The sequence below is a fragment of the Dromiciops gliroides genome, chromosome 6 (genome assembly GCF_019393635.1).
Source record: "Dromiciops gliroides isolate mDroGli1 chromosome 6, mDroGli1.pri, whole genome shotgun sequence".
NCBI lineage: Eukaryota > Metazoa > Chordata > Mammalia > Microbiotheria > Microbiotheriidae > Dromiciops > Dromiciops gliroides.
Genome location: NC_057866.1, coordinates 263179698 through 263198661, shown reverse-complemented (window position 1 = coordinate 263198661; position 18964 = coordinate 263179698). Strand labels below are relative to the sequence as shown.

Sequence of the window (18964 nt, the reverse complement as noted above, 5' to 3'; positions counted from 1 at the left end):
AATTAAGCACCTGTATATTTCCATTGGGCTGGGGCCAGTTACCATATTTTACATTATTCTAAGGTTGAATGGTGCAGCAGATCCACTACTTACACTCATTGGCTCCCCAAATGACTGGGCATTTGTAGCCAAATCCCCATTCTTGACCAGATGCTATGGGGATTGCCCAAAGGTGGGGTAAGCACGTTCTTCCCATCACATTCTAACTCAAGAACTCAGCCGCTTGGGGTGAAGGAAGCTCCTTAGCAGGTTACCCGCTTCACTTGGAAAAACAGCAGTTTGCTATACCTCAGAAAATCTGACTTATCCCTTCCCCAGAAACAGGACTTTGCATGGAAGGTTGAGTAAGGGTCGTGTTTGTGGTGTAGCACAAGTCACTCATGCTACATTTCTGGGCATAAGCTCCAAAATGAATGCCACTTAGTAATGAGCACCCAGGAACAGCGACCACAAGCAAGGTGTCTGATGAGGGGAGGGGGCATCCATTTATTTCTTCAGCTGCTAAACGCAAATCAAAACGCATCTACACAGACACCACGAATAAATACTCTTCAGCCTGAAATAAGCCTTCATTTATTGACTACCTTTACAGTACAGTGATTTGCTATTTTTAGCTGGTAATTACATATGGTAACGTATTATGTGAGAGAAGACAGATTCCCCTCTCCCAGACACCATCTCCACAGTCCTGGGGTAATTCGTTTCCAGACATGTGACTGCACGTCCTGGTAAACTACATGACTGCATCCTGACAAGAGGCGCAGCCAGGGAGAGGGGAAAGTACACAGCACTTGGATTCACCTGGACAGGTGCACATCAGCTTAGGTGAAGCACAAAACTTTGGGGTCTGCGGCTATTTTGAATGGTTAAGCGAAGGAGCTACTTAAAACAGTAAACCAGAAAATACTGCCAGTGTGAGAAGAGGGCAGCTTTGTCTACCAACCCTTCCACACTTCACGCAAGGGAGCCACCGCCGCACCTCTCATTTTGTGACCGCATGCATGCACCTGTGCCTGCGGAGGGAAGGACGGACGGACGGGAGGGAACGACAAAAGCATGTCTTGCCCAGGAGGTACTGCCTGGCTGACAGCAGACAAACAGAGGGCCAGCCTGCTTGGCTATCACCTGAAGTCACTGTCCTCCACAGTCTGGACTTACGAGCTCTGTTTGCTTTACTTGGTTCAAAACTAAACCCACATGGGGTGTGCGTTTTTAAAGTTCAGGCACCTTTAAGATGAAGCTGAGATTCCCTTAATCTATAGCACTGCTTAATTACCATTGTAAATTCACCAGGCACCAATGTTAGATATCATAAGGCTTAAGGGACCACAACATTTATATTAAAAAAACAGCCTCCACTAACAACCAGGTACATCTTCAGTTTGGGCGGCCACCCTCCGTGCTGCTTCTAGCAAGCCGAAAGACCTCCCTGGCTCCCCCAAGTTCAGAACCCATTCCCTGCTTTGGGGAGCGTCTGGCTGCAGTCAGTGCTCTGCTACGACCACCGCCTTCAAAAACAGGAGCTTTGCGTGAGGGTTCTCCTTTGTCTAAGTTATAGAAACAAGGTTAACTGAAGAAGAATGGAGAGGAGTGGAGCTACGTTCTCTCTCCCCATCGAGCTGTGTGGGCGTATAAAACAGATCAGATTTTCAGATCCTAGACGTGTAATAAACAAAAATTTAAATGTGAGGTTTATTTCATAATCCCAAACTGAATCTTCTCTTCCCTAAACAGTCAGCTATGGAATTTTTCTTCAAAGCTATTAAACCCAAAAACCCAAAAAGTTGTCCTAGACAAAGCTGCTGATAAAACTCTGGATTCCATGTCCGAGACAGGTGTGCAAATGAAATGCTTCTTGCTTCATCCTGAAAATAAAACCAGAAGAAAAACACGTTGTACCTTGACCATATTGAGGAGCAAACAAACTGCTTAAAACTTAATAAACTGAAAACTGGGCAGTGCACCTCCCTCCAAGAGCTGCCACATACTAACAAAAACGTAAGCCTGTCATAGCAAGCAATACCAAAAGGGAGGCTTCAACTTAAAATACAATTTTGGAGAAAAAGAGATTCGATAGATCTCAAGACCAAAAATCTCTTGCGCCCCAGACTTGGCCACAACACTGACTATACCTGAAGTGGTCAAGCACCACACCACACCACACCCCGCAGCCTCCCATGGTGGTCCCAATGGAGCCTGAGAAGACACTCCTGCCCTGCCAACTTGTGGTTCTTCTTCACTTGCCCACCATCTCTCCCTGAGTTCCTGAGACATGGCTTTTCTGCCCAACATTTTCCTAAACGTTGGGGATGGATCCTTTATAGAAGACTATGGATGAGAATCACAGAGGTAAAAATGGTTGCAATCTCCATCTGTGAGGGAAACATTCACACTACAGAGATCACAAATCCATCCACAGACATGACATAAACATGACAAGGCTGCCAAGACAAAATTCATTTTGCAGCCACACTGTTAATGTAGTATATAACCAAACCCCCCACAACAATGTTTGGTAATGTGGGGACCAATTTTTAATTGGGGAGTGTTAGCTAAGCAGCTCGTTGCAATATTGGGGCAAGGAAGGAGACCGGCAGCCTCCCTCAAAACAGAACAAGATTTATTTTAACAAGAACGAACTTAAGAAAAAAAAAAGGGGAGGGGGGGAGCCACGCAGCTAGGTGGCACAGTGCACAGAGCACCGGCCCTGGATTCAGAAGGACCTGAGTTCAAATCCAGCCTCAGACACTTAACACTTACTAGCTGTGTGACTCTGGGCAAGCCACTTAACCCCAAATGCCTCACCAAAACAAACAAACAAACAAAAAAACACAAACAGGATCAAGGGAAAGGAAATAAAATGGGGAAAGGGAAATTATACAACCTGAAAAATACCACTGCCCAGGAATCAGCTGAGAATACACAGCAGCGCTCCTGTCGCCTTCCAGCTTCCAGCTAGAATGGCGAATTCTCCTCCCCACTCCCAGCAAACCCCAGCAGCCCCCCAGCCAATGGGATGGCCGCTCTGACAGTCACATGACTGCCCTCAGTAGGCTTCCAATCATTATCATTTTGCCAAGCCCATGTAGGCATCGGGGAGTAGTGATGACGGGAAGTGCCAGCACCCTGGCGACGGCTACAACCAGTGGGTGGAGCACTGTGCGGTTTGCGGAGCCCCAGAGGCCAGTGCACACCAAGGTTTTAAAAAAAAAATTCTAGCCAAAAGATGGGGTCATAAAAACCTCAAATAACAATGAATTCTTTCCATTAATAAACCATTTGTGAAAGTGTTCTAATGTGGTTCTGCCCTAACAGCATGCCTCCCAGATCTGATTCTCAATGGTGGGTGTTCCCAGCTCATCAAGGAGGACACTTTTTACCTCGTTGCAAATTTATGGACTCTCCCAAGTCATGATTATGTTACCAAAAAGAAATACTCTCACACAAGATGATCTTAAATTTACCTTGTTATATGGATTCAATGATGCTCCTGGAAATTCGATTTTCCTTTTGGACAAGAATTCAGGAACAGCTCAATATACCTGTGCTCTGAAGAGCACCCAAAAAACAAGAAGAATAAAGCACTGATTAAAAGGGGAAGACAAATAAGTGAGGGTCTCCCACTGCTCAGCCACCAACCCAGGCCTTCCTAAAATTTGTCTCCATTTTTTTTCCTTTTTAAGAAGCCTGAACGAGAAATACATTGTACTTAATTCTGGGTATATTTATAAGCTTATTTATCACCGTCCCCTAAATACAATGTCAGCTCCTTGAGGTTAGTGATTGTTCCTTAGCTTCTCAGCACCAAATATTTCTATTAATAACAGCCAGCTTTGTTCTATCTATACTTAACATATGTGAATGTGCCCAGAAGCCTTTTTGCAACCCAATATAATGCCCCACTGGGCTTATTCATCAAACAAATACAGATGATAATATTTTCTTCTCCAGTAAGGTCTACCTAGTAAGTTTATAAAGTGAAGAATTAAATATGAAAACTTTCTGATGCAAAAAAGTATTGTCAAAAACCACCACAGTATGTGAAATTCTTTCCAATCCGGTAATGACTTTGTAGTCTTAAAGCACTCTCTCACGTCAAGGACATCTGAACACCTGCCATTAGGTTCCAAAACAAATCTTTAAAGGCAGCCCCTCAGTGGTTGAGTGTGGTCAAAAGCAAATGAGCAAACAGTTCTCAAAAGAATGAACCATTACCCATGTGAAAGAGGACCCCAAATCTCTAATAAAAGAAATAAAAATCAGAACAACTGTTTTCACCCTACGCTCAGCAGACTAACAAAGATTACCAAAAATGTTAATGGTATTAGAGGGGCTGCAGAAATAGTCCAACCAATCTGGAAAGTTATCAGCAATTACAATGAAACATGACTATACTTTCCGTATCCTATTACCTAGTATATACCTACCTATCTATAACACAAACAGTATACATGCCAAGGAGGTCAAAGATAAGAAGGCCCCCAAATATTTTGGGTAGCAAAGGGCTAAGAACAAAGTAGACTGGGGAATGGCTAAAACACACGTCCACATATGTCACACATGACCCTAACACAGCACTGCTAGGCCCAGCGAGAAAGCACAGGTAAGACTGAGGCAGTCAGGGAAGTGGTGACCACAGTGACTTCAAAGGAAGCACCGGATATGGGCATGGTGACTAAGCCTGGCTGGGTGGGAGAGCCAAGGAGACCTCTCCTTCCCTTCCCACTGTGCGTGGGCACAGTGAGGCCCACTTCCAACAAAGCAGACAACCCGCCGCTAGCACAGCGGGGGGACGGCTCTTTGTTAACCAGGAATGACGCCTGGGGAGGGTGGTCTGCTTTGACATGACGGTGACATAAAAGAAGCAGAGATTTTCAACAACACAGAAATGGAAGTAAAGCTCCAGAGCTAGAAAACCTTCCACCAGCTGAGGGTAAGATTCTGAACAGCAGTATGCCAAGGCATTAAGTGAAGCTTCTGAAAACACAACCCACTCCGTGCCACATCACCCAGGGCACAGTTTTCTAAACAAGAACCTGGGGCCTCTCCTAAGGCACTGAGCAGCCCAGCCCTTTCCAGCGGCGCATGCAGGAACACCACTTACGCACGTGGGACCGATCCTTGCCCATCGCTGCCACGGCGTCCTCGTGGCTCTCGAAGTGCACGTCGGCTTCACCCGTGGCCTTCCCGCTGGAGCTGTATTCCATGGTGATCCTAACAGGCTTCAGCGGAGCAAAAAACTGCATGGAAAAGACAAGGGACACCAAAGGGCTGGCGTGCACCCACCCAGCATCCATCGGCCGTCCTGCCGGCCCTGTGACTCCTGTCCACGCATTCTACTTCTAGCTCACTCGCTCCTCTTTCTAACATGTAGTATCTCGCCCACCACCGTTCCTGCCCCTGTGCTCGAAGCCCAAATTCGAGGCTGTCCTCCACCTCAAGTTAAACAGTGAGGAAGGCGTCCCCCGCCCTCCCTAACTACAAGCAGAAAGCAGGACCCTGGAGCAAACACGCACCCACACACAGGCCTGCCAAACAATGACAACACGCACCAAATGAACACGATTTCCGTTTTCTTTGTCTAAAAGGCCAGGGTGGAAGGGGAAGGACAGCATGTGGAGAGAGCATCCACAGGACTGTGCTATCAACTAGCCTTCTTCCTTGTATACATTTTTTTTTCGGTGAGGCAATTGGGGTTCAGTGACTTGCCCAGGGTCACACAGCTAGTGTCAAGTGTCTGAGGCTGGATTTGAACTCAGGTCCTCCTGAATCCAAGGCCAGTGCTCCATCCACTGCGCCCCCCAGCTGCCCCTAGCTTTCTTCCTAACAACGGTCCATCGCCTCAGCCTCTCCGGCCGGTCTCTTCAGCCATGAAAAGGAAACGTGAGGGTTTGACTAGAAAAACTCCAGGGCTCAGGTGCGGTGGGGACGACCACAACCCACTCATGATGCCCGACTCTTCAGCAGCCATAAAAGGAGAACCCAGTGCAAACAGCGACAGACACAACCCAGGCTGTAGTCACGCTTTGGACCTCCCCATCACTTGCAGTGCAGAGAACAACACGCCTAGAATCAGGAAGACCTGAGTTCAAATCCAGCTACACGACCCCGGGCGTTCCCTGTTAACCTGCTGCCTCAGTTTGCTCATCTGTACGACGGGGACAAGACTGGGCCCCAGCTCTTGAGGTGGTTCTGAGGGTCAAAGAAGGTATTATAAAGCACCACGTCAAAGCTGGCTTCTTCTTCTCCCCACATCCTTGTCTGAGCCTCACAGTCACTTCTTGTCCCTGTCTCCACCTCCACTTGTCCTGCTTGGGTCTTACTAGACTCCTACGCATGACCCTCCCGCCCCCTGTGCCCAACATCCCTGACCTGGACGTTACCACCTCAGCTCGATCTGGCCCCAGGCCTGGCTTTGATCCCCACCCACCCTCCTGAAACGGCCGGGACCCAGGCCAGGGGTGGCCTCTTTCTCCCCAAAGGCCAGCCTTCCCCTCATTCCTCGCCCTCCAGATGCCCTGTGGGTCCCCTCCAGGCCCTGATCCCATGAGGCTTTGGTCTGTGGCCCTCTGCTCCTTTTCCTCTCTCCTTCCGTCATTCCACTTCCCTTAAGGTTCAAAGATCCCCCATGGTCTTCCTTATCTTCAACCCCTCCCCCTCCCCCAGTAAAGACAACACAAATGCCTGGGGAAAAAGCACCCCCCACCCCCCCCCACCCCCCGCTCCTAGGCAAACCTACTTCCCAACTAGAGAAAACTAAACAACATCCCACCCCAGGTCCTTCAGGACACGCGCCCAGAGGTCCCAGCAAGCACTGCCGCTCCCGCCTGTGAAGGCCTGACGAGGGCTTACTGCCACATACATTTATAATGTCTTGGGCGTTGGCCTGGAAAGGTAGTCCTCGCATGTGAACAAAATGCTGGGAAGGCGGGGTTCCAAAATCAGCAGCCTCGGGAGTCTTCTCGGGTGCCTCCTTGGGTAATTCTGGGGGAGACAAACCCCCAGAGCAGTGTCAGGACTTATGAACATCAGCAATGCCCACCCACCCCCCTTCAAAATAAACCCCAAACTGGGCGTCTGTAGGTCCAAGCATCCCAGGGCCGCAGCCCTAAAGCCAGAGGAGCCCCAGGATGGAGACTTCCCATAAAAACCCCAAACACTATGCGCATGAGCAGATGAGGGACACTGGGGAGGAGAGAAGGAAACATGGGCCACCTCGATGTGCCACAGCCCCCCCAGAACGGGTCAGGCTCAACCACCTTCTTGAGGCCTTCCCGGGCTGAGTCAATGAACTCGGCACATGCCCGCCATTTGGGGGTCACCTTTCCGGGACTGTCGACAACAGGGAACAGGGCCGATGGCTCTGAGGAGAGACAATGCCGGGCAACTCTTTCTGGCTCACAGACGATAGAAAGAGTCAGACGTGAAGTGGTCATTAAGCACTTCTCTCGTCAGCAAGAGAGTGGGGATACTCACTCCTAAAGAGACCGTGAAAGACTCCTTTGGGCCCATAGGCAAGGCTCTAACCATCAGTCCACTACTTTCCCTGGGCTTCTGGGTGGCCAACAGCCCAAGGCTGCAAAGGGTTGGGGAACCTCTTCAACACCCCCCCCCCCCCAAGCACCAAAGCACACAGGTGCATATGAGCAACAAACTTGTCCCAGCCACGTGTGGCTGTGGAGACCCACCCACTTCCTTCTCGTTTTCAAAGGCGGTGATCGGCCGCAGCTCCTCACTCGCTTCGTGCTCCTCAAAGTTCAGTTCTGGTTCGATCCCATACTTGGCTGTAGAAGGCGCTGCTTTCTTTCCTTTGTGAGACCCGACGTGTGTTCGGACTTCGTTCCTTCTGCTCGGGAAGATTTCTATGTACCTGATTCAAAAGTCCACAGAAACAGGTACACTTCAATATGCTGCACGGGGAACCTGGTGCTACAAGAGGGGTGAAGACGAGGAACACCAGAGAACGGGCAAAGACCTGCCCCAAGCAAGGTCAGCAGGACCAGAGCCCCCAGCACGTCAAGTCTGGCAGCCCCGAAGCGGATGCGGCTTTGGGCTGTAGTAGAGTAAGACTGAACTGAGACTTCTGGGACACCCTTGGCTATACATATGCATGTACGTAAACCCCACACATGAACATACACACATACTACAATGCACATCTACATCCTGCGTAAGACCATACACACACCACGTATGTACGTAGACATGTACCACACCGGTAGACACCCGATGACATCTTTGGGAAGGGGACACAGGGAGGTCCTTTTTCTTTGCTCTCTTGCTTGATTCTACTTAAGAGGTGTGTGTCCCAGAAGTCCTGGTGCTGTGAAGGCACAAAGACTTCTGAGACAACACTCCCCATAAACACAAGCAAGAATAAAAGAATCAGCCAAACCTGACGATCTCATCAGCGGGGCCTGAATGTTACTGAAGACCAAGAGCTGGCCACACAACCTGCCCCCGACAGGCCCCACGGTGGTGCGTGGACAGCTGGTTGGGGGGTGCTGCGCCGGTGGGCGGGTGGATCGCATCTGTGGCCAGTGCGGGGCAGCGTGGAGAGAGAAGAGAGGAGGCGGCAGAGCAGCTGGGGAGGCTGGACACCTGAGGTTCCCTTTTCTTCCTCTGAATCAACCCCAGGTGTTTATTAAATAGAAGAATCCGCCCAATGCAGCCCTCTAAGAGCTCTTTAAATACAGTTCAGTGGAGGTCCAGCAGAGACCACCCTTTGAGCCCCAATAAGCTCCTCCTCTCTCCCCCCAGCCCAGGCGCAGCCACTGCCCACCCACCTGTCCGGAGCCGGTCTGGCTTCCCCGACTGGCACAAACAACAAACCTGGAAGGGTCTGGGGCCAGCCCAGCCCTTGTCCTGGGGAAAGACAGAAGGATGGCCTCCTCCCCACTGGTCGTGACCCCACTCACTCACCGGTTCCCAATTTCCTCCTTGTGTTTCAGCAGAGCTTGGTTGGCCATGTCTGGTTCCTCAAACTGCACGTAGGCTTCCCCTGTTTTCCTTCTCCCTCGGTGGTCCATGACGAATGTTATGTCCACTATATTCAGACCTGAGAACCAAGAAATAATTCCAATCTATTGCCCCAAGTCACACTTATGTGGAAAAAATTAGCCTAAGTCACTTTGCTTCTCACTACTGCCTTTAGCTGTGGACCTGAATGATCTGCCCACTCAATGAACACTTTATTAAGCCCCTGATGTGTACCCCTCCATAATGGGACACGACATCATTATGGGAGGGACTTGGATAAGCTGGGCAGCCACTTTTCTGCCACAAGGGGAGAAGTTTTGCTTGGCTCTGCTCGCTTGTTACAGAATTTTTTTTTAGTGGAGGAAGAATGACAAGCAACAGCAACATCCAAAATAAGGAAAAAGAAGAGCAAAGGGTCATGACAGCATTTCAAAGGATGCACAGAAGAAAACGGGGAGATTAGAAAGAGACAAGGACAGACAGGATGGCTGTGAATCCAAAGTGCCGAATTAAAAAAAAATCAGCCTGTGCCTGACAGACTCACGGCTTCATGTGGGTACAATCCCTTTTCCTGTTCAGTCTAAGTGGAAATGCTTATGGAGTCACTTGGCAATAACTAAAGAGTAATCATTTAAACTAAAAGCAGACCGGCTACGGGCTCGGCCCCCCCCCCCCAGCATGGCCTGCAGGGAAACTCAGACCTTGAGTCACAAGACCTGTTCTTTGATCCCTAGGCCTGACACCTCATGGCTCTGCAACCTTGAGTTTGCCTGCGTTTTTAGAATGAGGAAACTGGACTCACCAACTTCAAAGCCCTCCCACCTCTCCATGCTATCTATGCATTCTCTCTCCCCCGTCAAGTTAACAGCCAGGGAGACCCAGCAGCTGTCCCAATCCAAGATAACCGAGTAAGGGAGACTTACATGGGAAATAGAGGGGTGAAATATTATACCAAAACCAACAAAACCCCAATACTTGAGTAAACACAAGGTAAAAATAAAACAGAGCAAGCCCCTGCCGCATTACAAAATGTCAGGTACAGCTAGGCACCACGTGTTCTCAGCCCTTCCCTGCCTAACACAGGCCACTCTCAAATCACGACTTTTCCTATCAGACTTCCTCTAGAAAATGTAGTTAAAGATTAACAAGTGCTACATGGACCTTTGGAACTCATTTCTCCAGTGCCTCCTGAGATCTCCTGCTGTCTCAATGTAACAAGTAAGATTTTTAGTGGCATATTATTAGTAGTTTTAAAGCAATGGGAAGAACCCCTGTGAAAATGTGAATGAGAATTTGGGTGAGCAAACTTTCCACCCTAATTGAAGCAAACTGAAAAACCACCCCCACAGGAAACAACGCTGCTGCATGAATTACAAGGAGGAGGCCCCACTATCCACCCATGAGAACTGACCAAGAGGACCAAAAAGGGAAATGACAATGGATGACACTGTGGGAGGACAGGCACCCTAACACTACAAGGAAAGCTGCAAATCTGTCTGGCCATCCCGGAAAGCTGTGCCAAACCCTCTGGCCCAGGAATGTCCCTAACAAGCAAACAACCCAAAGAGAGCAAATCGACAGAGGGCCCCTGGGTTCCCAAGACTCTAGAGCAGGACTTCTCACTACAGCCAAAAGCTAAGAACACAGTGGCCCATCGATCAGGGAACGGCTGGACAAACCGAGGTCCGTTACTGTGCCACAGACCGATCCAAAGAAGCCCAGGAGGACTAGGATGAATGAATGCAGAGCAAACTGAGCAGAACCAGAACCAAGAACGAGAGCAGCGTAAAGGAAAACCGCTCTGGAAGAGCTGATGATGACACCTGATCCACTGACTAACCATGTCTTCAGCTCTGGTAGAGGGGTCATGGACTAGAGACACACTTTAGGCACAGCTGGCGTATGGTTATTTTGTGTGACTGTGCTTTTTTGTTAAAGAGGGCTTTTATTGGGGGGGGGGGGGGCGGGACAAAGAGAATGAAAAGTCTTAATGGGGACTGAAAAACAAACAGCTTTATGAGAAGTAGTCATTCCAAAGGAAAACAACACTGGCTACCATTCCAAAAGCAACTGCGGTCCCAGCAATTACTTCCCCTCATGAAAACAAGCTATTCATCTAGAAAAAGGCCCAGCTGAGTGCCAAGGGGGAAAGCAGGTGGTGAGGAGCAAGACAAGGGCCCAGACACAAGGTGAGGACGCCAGGCACCTGCAAAGAAATCCACAATGTCCTTCTCGCTGCAGCTGTAAGGGAGTCCTCGCAAACGCACCACTCCGTCGTTTACCACAGGGCTTGACTTGGCCTGCAGGCTCTTCATTAAGGCGTCCACATCTTCATTGTTTATTTCATAAACTACAGAGGAAACAACAACAGGAGACACAGAAACATTTACCAGCTACAAAGCAAGAGGACACTGAGTCTGCGCTCAGCAGGTCACCGGAGAACTCCAAAACAGCCCCTAAACTCCCACTACTCTGGAATTCAGAGGCATCCACCCACCTTTAAAGTTTCAAGAAGCAGACTAAACCAAAACTCAACAGTCGTCAAGACAGGAATATTTGTCTCTTACAAGTTAATTTCTCAGGGGGCTGCTAGGGGGCGCACTGGATAAAGCACCGGTCCTGATTCAGGAGGACTGAGTTCGAATCCGGCCTCAGACACTTGACACTTACTAGCTGTGTGACCCTGGGCAAGTCACTTAGCCCTCATTGCTCCCCCCCCAAGATACTTTCAAAAAAAAAATTTGATGCAATTGTACCTATATAACCTCTATCAGATTGCTTTCTGTCTTGGGGGGGGGGGGGAGAAAAATTTGGAACTAAAAATCCTATGAAAACAAATGTTGAAAACTATCTTTACGTGTAACTGGAAAATAATAAAATACTCTTATGACAAGTTAATTTCTCCTCTAAGACTGACCCAAAATTCCAAAGAGGGCTTAAAAAAAACCCACCAAAACAAAATAGTGTTTAGAAACACCTATAATAAACAGAGGGAAGGAAATATTTTGGGTGACATTCCAAAATTTTCAAGCCTCAGTGTTTTACAAAGCTAAAGGCATCAAGAAAGCAAACCAAAGTCATCATGAAAGGGAAAAAGAAATGGCTTAGAGGACAGCCAGCTTCAGAGTCAGAAATACCTGGGTTCAAGGCCCACTTCCAATACAGGCTAACTATGTGACCCTGGGCAAGTCCTGGCACAAGCTCTAATAAGGAGCAGAGCAGATGCCAACACGCCCTGAAGGAAACTCCCTCACCAGGGATTGTCCCCTTCTACCAATGCAATTATAGGTCTGGTCTGAAATGACCCGCAAAATAAATTAGTGGTTAAGCCATCATAACTATATTAAAAATCAAAGGTTATGGGGCAGCTAGGTGGCGCAGTGGATAGAGCAACGGCCCTGGAGTCAGGAGGACCCGAGTTCAAATCCAGCCTCAGACACTTACTAGCTATGTGACCCTGGGCAAGTCACTTAACCCCAATTGCCTCACCAAAAAAAAAATTTTTTTAATGAATGGTTTATTTAGAATAAGTCCTCTTATGAGTTTCTGCTAAACTTTCCTGTTCTGTTCAGCCTTTATCATCAACTACTGGATCACAGTAAAAGCGGAGAAAAAGAACCATGACACTGGTTCTGGGGCCTGCCCCAAAGGCTCCTTCTGTGAGCCCAGGCAAGATACTGATCCTTTCTGGGCCTCACTGGGTAACCATCGCGCATGTCCTGGTGGCCTCTGACACAGGGGCTGGTGAAGACCCCCCCAGGATCCAAGGGCCCGCTGAGCCAGACCCCCCTTACCTTCTACATAACGCTGACCCATGTACAGGTGGTGTTTCTCCAAGGCCTTCTTTACGTCCTGTTCTGACTCCAGTTCAACCAAGGCATCTCCCCTGCGTTTCCCATCTCTATTTAAGAGGAAATGTATCCCATGCTCCCCATTTCGGATTCTACAGTCTAAAACGGAGACCAAAAAAGAGAAGTTAAGAGAAAAACCCAAACACAAAACTACCATTCATTTCATCTCTAGAACTACCCCCCATCCCTCATGCACACTCCTAACTCCCAACTGAGTTCTAGCCAAAATACCTAGTGCCTCTGTCTCATGAACAGTGCACACTCCAAAGACCTGGCTTTAGTAAACAGTTTAATTAATTGTTGTGGTCAAGAGAATCCATTTCTGCCCAAGGGTGGGGGTGGGGAGTGTGCCCCTCTAGTGCTCAGACAAACGAAGTTGCTGGACATCAAATAATAATGAAATAATAAACATCAAACCTTTATTAAGCACCCCATCTCCATCAAGGTGAAGGCGCCGAGATTCTGGAAGGCTGTAGCAGAGCTGATTACACTGCACTGACACGGCCTTCAAGAAGCCAGACTGCCCGCCCCAGCACAGGTGGTCAGCAGGACGTCAGAGGACTGACATCCTGCCCCCATACACCACATTAGGTGTACAAAGAACCATGGGGTGCTCATAGTCTCAGAGGAGCTCAATGAGCCAAGGTGAGCAGACACACCTGAGCAAACCACCTCCAAAGGAGGGGAAGGGAGAGCCAGGTAAAACACTTTGCTTTCTGACCCAGAAATCTACTAATTTTTTTGTAGTGGGGCAGCTAGGTGGCACAGAGGATAGAGCACTAGCCCTGGAATCAGGAGGACCCAAGTTCAAATCCAGCCTCCCAGACACCTGCAAGCTGTGTGACCCTGGGCAAGTCACTTAACCCCAACTGTCTCCAAAACCAAAAAGCTTAAAAAAAATTTTTGTAAGTGGCAACTTGAAGATAAAAACTATGTTAGAATAGCTCTTTATGTTTAATTAGTACAATTACATGAATGTCAGCGTTAAATATACTCAATAAAATCAAAGGTGGGGTTTTTTTTTTGGTGGGGCAATGGGGGTTAAGTGACTTGCTCAGGGTCACACAGTGAGTGTCAAGTGTTTGAGGCCAGATTTGAACTCAGGTACTACTGAATCCAGGACCAATGCTTTATCCACTGCACCACCGAGCTGCCCCCTAAATCATAGTATTTTTAAGAAGCACCTTCTTAAAAGCAGTACATTCTCCTTAAGAGGACAACGAAAAATTAGGGTCCTAATGAAGAGATTTGAACACAAAAGAAAACTTTAGAGGCAGGACGTTTTAAAGGGATTTTATGCTACTTGGCAATTATCTTGTATTTTCATGGCATGCTCTCCACACAGTAAGCATTCTTTTGGGCCTAGTTTACCACTCTCTTCAATTGTGTGTGTGAGTATTCGAGTGTTCATGTCCATGTGTGTTTGAACACCAACTCTAAAAAAAATCAGACAATACAGTAAAAACTGTCACCCTTCAATCAGAAATCTAAATGGACGCTTGCAAGTTTCAGCAGAGACAGTGATATCTTCGTTGATACTGCTGAACAACCACCCAAAAAAGCATCTTGTGAAGTGTTTTTAAAAAAGTTGAATTATGTTCCTCCAGCCAGGAGGGACCAAAAGCTCTTGAAACGAGCCAACAGAAACAAGCCCAAGACGGGCAGTTCTGTCTCATGCCCTCACTGTATAGAGAGCTATGGAGGCTCCAAACGTCCTATCGCTTAACAAGTGTCCAATGTAATGTAGTTTGAGCATTAAATGCATTCTGTCATATCCTAATTCCCTAAAATAGCACGCAAGATCATTCTTAATAAATGCGTGTAATTAAAGAGAACACCATCTTCCCCTGTGCTATGTCAGTACTTAACAGCATGTCCCAATACATGCTTGAGATTTATGGGGGTTTTTTTACTGGTACAAACTCCATGTAGATGCTAATGAAACAGAACTGTCTTTAAAACAGGTGTAAAATATACCAGAGAAAAATTTCAGCACATCGTCCACAGTGCAGGACCACGGCAATCCTTGGGCTCGAATGAGATAGACATCATCTTCCTCCCCTTCTAACTTGGATGGAGCCGAGTCATATTCAGGGAGTTGTGGGAGTTCTTCCAAATAGGTATTAGAGTCCTTCAAAGACAAAGGAAAATGTTCAGTAGGTTTCTCTGTAACCTTTTTATAGGAACATTTCTGGAAACCAAAGATCAAAGAAACAAAGTAGCAGCAGATTAAGACCAATCCCTCCTTCCCTGCATACCAAGTCACGTATGGCCTGAACTTCACTCCAGACTGTTTTGGAATAAAGAGCTTTACCATATTCCTGGGGCTGATAGGTGGTGCAGTGGATAGAGTTCCAGCACTGGAGGCAGAAGGACCTGAGTTCAAATGCAGCCTCAGATATTTACTAGCTGTGTGACCCTGGGGAAGTCACTTAACCCTGATTGCCTGCCTCCCTTTCCCCCCCCCCCCCCACTTCATCAAATTAATGGAAATATGACTAAGAGTCACAGAAGGGGCAAGAATGTGCCACACCTGCACAGACAAGAAATGTCTCACCTTTGGGAGACTTGAGGGTACAAAAGGCCAGGGATGGTCAGGGAATCTGTCCGTAAAAGGAGCTGGGAGGCAGCAGGGCCTCACCATCAGTGAACAGACAATATGCACTTACTAAGTACGAGACCATTCTACAAAAATAATGAGGCCAGAGAACTTGACCTCAAGGACACTGCCAGTGACCAGGACAGGAGACTTCACAGAAAATTAATAGCATGCTGGGGGAAGGCCGCCCACTAAGACCCAAAGGCAAAGTTCCAAGGAGATTCGGACCCAGGTGATCACAAGCCTGGCAGAGGAGGCTGACCGGTGAGCACCCAGCTCTTCCAAAGGCCCTGGGCCTCCCCACTGTTGGGCTTCTGGGGTTATCCTGAACTACAAAAGCTGGGGCACTGAATGGCGGTCCTGCCAAGAGTTTGGAATCGGGAGGACACAAGTTTGAAGCCCACTCCCAAGTTGGGTCACCTGGAGCAGCTCAGTCATGGAGGCACCTGATCTACAGAACACTGGCCCAAGGGTCAGAAGACCTGGGTTCAAATCCTTCCTGCAACAGCTTACTTGTGTGATCTTAGCAAATCACCGGGCTGTTTTCTCACTTGCAAAATGAGGGAGATGGAGCCTGGAGTTCCTCCAGCTCTACCTGGGACCCAACGTCCCTAAGCAGGGGGTCAGGCTGGATGCCCGGGGGTCCCTTCCAGCTCTACCTAGGACCCCATGTCCCTAAGCAGGGGGGGTCGGGCTGGATGCCCGGGGGTCCCTTCCAGCTCTACCTGGGACCCCATGTCCCTAAGCAGGGGGGGTCGGGCTGGATGCCCGGGGGTCCCTCCCAGCTCTACCTGGGGGGGGGGGGTCCTTTCCAGCTCTACCTGGGACCCCACGTCCCTAAGCAGGGGGTCGGGCTGGATGCCCGGGGGTCCCTCCCAGCTCTACCTGGGGGGGGGGTCCTTTCCAGCTCTACCTGGGACCCCACGTCCCTAAGCAGGGGGTCGGGCTGGATGCCCGGGGGTCCCTCCCAGCTCTACCTGGGGGGGGGTCCTTTCCAGCTCTACCTGGGACCCCATGTCCCTAAGCAGGGGGTCAGGCTGGATGCCTGGGGGTCCCTAAGCAGGGGGGGTCGGGCTGGATGCCCGGGGGTCCCTTCCAGCTCTACCTGGGGGGGGGGTCCTTTCCAGCTCTACCTGGGACCCCACGTCCCTAAGCAGGGGGTCAGGCTGGATGCCCGGGGGTCCCTTGCTGGATGCAGCATCACATCCTAAGGCATAACAACCCCGTCGGGGTCAGAGGGGCCTGGGAAGGCCTTAGGACCCTCCCACAGTCCCAGAAAAGGGAGACAGGCTCCCCCGGGTCTGGCTGCACCCGGAATTTAGCAAAAAGCTCCCGCTGGACTGCGCCGCCCCCCCTCCTCGCCCCCGGTCCCGGAGAGATGGGCAGCACCGGCAGCTTCCGGGAGGCCCATTGTCCTTCACAGGTCCGGCACCCGCACGGGCCTTCGGACCGCGAAGGGCAGCCGTGACCTTCGCCCCAGCTCGTCGCGCCCCTCCCCCTTCGGCCCCCCGCCGGGCAGCCGGGCGCGCGCCGCGCTCGGGGGAGGGGGGGAGGCGGCACGCGGCCCCCACCCGGCGCGCTCGGGCGGAGGGCGGCGGAGGAGCCGCAAGCGGGGTGCGCGCGCAGAGCGGCCCCCTCCCCCACGCCGGGCCCGCGGCGCTCCCCCTTGCCCTCCTCCCCGGCCCAGTCCGGCGCGCGCCGCGTACCTTGCCGTAGCCGCGGCCTAGCGGAGGCGCGGCGGCGGGGACGGCGGGGGTTAGCAAGGGCCCGCGCAGGGCCTGGAAGGAGGCGGCGGCCGCGGCCACGGCACCAGCGGCCGGAGCCGGCGGGGGCGGCGGCCCCACTAGGCGGCCGGCCTGCAGGCTCCGCGTCTGGGCGGCGGCGGCGGCCGCCCCGAGCAGCAGCAGCAGGCGGCGGCGACCCGACACGCCCGCGGGGAAGGCGCCGGCGGCCGTGTAGAGCGGCAGGCAGGCGGCGCCCGTGCGCCGGCAGCTGCTGCAGTTGCAACCGCAGCCTCGGAGCAGGGCCCCGAGTACCCAGCGGGTCCCGGCCATGGGCGGCGGGGCCGGCGCGGGCTCTAGGGGCGGCGGAAACTGCGAGGGAGTGGAATCCAGGGCCAGGCAGAGGACGCCGGGCACATGCGCTGCGAGGCCTGGGGGTAGCTGGCGCGAGCGACTGAGCGGCGGGCCCAGCGCGCGCGCGCGCTGGTGCGGACCGCCCTGGCCCCGCCCCAGATCCGTGCTGGGGGCGCGGCCTACGACGGAGGGACGGGGCCTGGGCGGAGCTGGCGCGAGCGACTGAGCGGCGGGCCCAACGCGCGCGCGCTCGCGCCGCCTCAGATCGGTCTGGGGGCGGGGCCTTGGAGGAGCTGGCGTCGGTGACTGAGCAGCGGGCCCAACGCGCGCGCTCTCGCGCCAGCACAGACCGCCCTGGTTCCGCCTCGGGGGCGGGGCCGGGGGAAACTGGCGCGAGCGGCTGAGCGGCGGGCCCCACCCCGGCGCCGGGCCAGACTTGGCTTGGCCCCGCCCCGGGGGAGGGGTCGGCGCTCGGAGCCCGCAGTGTGTGCTAATGAGATTCAGGGATTCGAGAGGCCGCACCTTCCAGGCCTCCCCTTTTCCTGCAGGTGGCTTAGGGGGAGGGAAGGGAAAATCACAAGCTTTGGGAGTCTGCTTTTCTGCAGGCAGTCAGTCCATCAGCAAGTATTTGTTAGGCGTTTCTCGTGTGCAAAGCACTGTGCTAGGCGCTGAGGGTACAAGCACAAAAACGAAACAAAAGCCCCTACCTGCAGGGATTTTGTATCCTAATAAATGGATTTATTGAGCGCTTACTCTGTGCTAGGCACTCCGCTGAGCCAGTAAGATCCAAAAACAGAATGAAACAGTGCCTAACTGGTTGGATCTTATATTCAAATGAATGAATGAATGAATGAATATGACTTTTATTAAACATGTGAACGTAAAATAGTTTAGGAAGGAAGGGCAGTTGTAGTAATTGGAGGGCTCAGGAAAGGCTTCAGTGCAAAAACTTGTGTCTGAGCTGTGAACCTTAAGCGAGGAGGACTCTTTGAGGTTGAGGTCAGGAAGAATTCTAGGCACTGACATCAGCCAGGGCAAAGATGGAGTATCATGAGGAAGAAACTGAAAGGACCAGTTCAGTTACATATATCCAGTGGGAAGAGGGAGCAAACCTCAAGCTTTATTGGGGGCAAATAGGAAGTAAATGAAACATTTCCTCATTGCCCCAACCCATACTTCTGTCCTGGAACTAGCTTGTTTTAACTACATTGCATATGTTTGTATTTATCCACAGAGTAGACCCCTTAATAAATTCTTATCGATTAACTCATCCTCTTCCTATTTATTCTGTATATGCCTTTGTCTGCCTTAATAGACTGCAAACTGCTTGTGAGTAGGAATTGTTGCCTTCTTTGTCCTTGTTTTCCCTGGGAATAGCACAATGCCAGGGTAATACGGAATAGAAACTTAATAAGTATCTGTGAATTGACTGATTGAAGTGAAGAATTATGTAAGAGAAA

At 50.7% G+C, this 18964-nt stretch overlaps 1 protein-coding gene across 2 annotated transcripts; it reads right to left on the bottom strand.

Moving 5' to 3' along the window:
* Positions 1–550: 550 nt before the first annotated feature.
* GRSF1 (G-rich RNA sequence binding factor 1) lies at positions 551–17639 on the bottom strand. Of its 2 annotated transcripts, none has more exons than XM_043971060.1 (10): positions 17136–17639; positions 14808–14961; positions 12774–12929; positions 11186–11329; positions 8923–9058; positions 7689–7870; positions 6863–6984; positions 5105–5240; positions 3465–3549; positions 551–1865 (listed from the first exon to the last, which is right to left on the bottom strand). In XM_043971060.1, exons 1-9 carry the CDS (start codon positions 17481–17483, stop codon positions 3479–3481), a joined length of 1449 nt encoding a protein of 482 aa, XP_043826995.1. In that variant the 5' UTR covers positions 17484–17639; the 3' UTR covers positions 551–1865; positions 3465–3478. The 2 variants fall into 2 exon arrangements, with proteins under 2 accessions (XP_043826995.1, XP_043826993.1); XM_043971058.1 differs by lacking the exon at positions 17136–17639 and adding an exon at positions 15388–15527.
* Positions 17640–18964: the final 1325 nt, after the last annotated feature.

Coding starts and splice junctions, on each gene's coding strand:
- GRSF1 (XM_043971060.1), bottom strand. CDS start 17,483: ATGGCCGGGACCCGCTGGGTACTCGGGGCCCTGCTCCGAGGCTGCGGT. Junction 14,962..17,135: donor TAGGCCGCGGCTACGGCAAG/GTACGCGGCGCG, acceptor TTGTCTTTGAAG/GACTCTAATACCTATTTGGA. Junction 3,550..5,104: donor CAAGGATCGGTCCCACGTGC/GTAAGTGGTGTT, acceptor GGTGCTCTTCAG/AGCACAGGTATATTGAGCTG.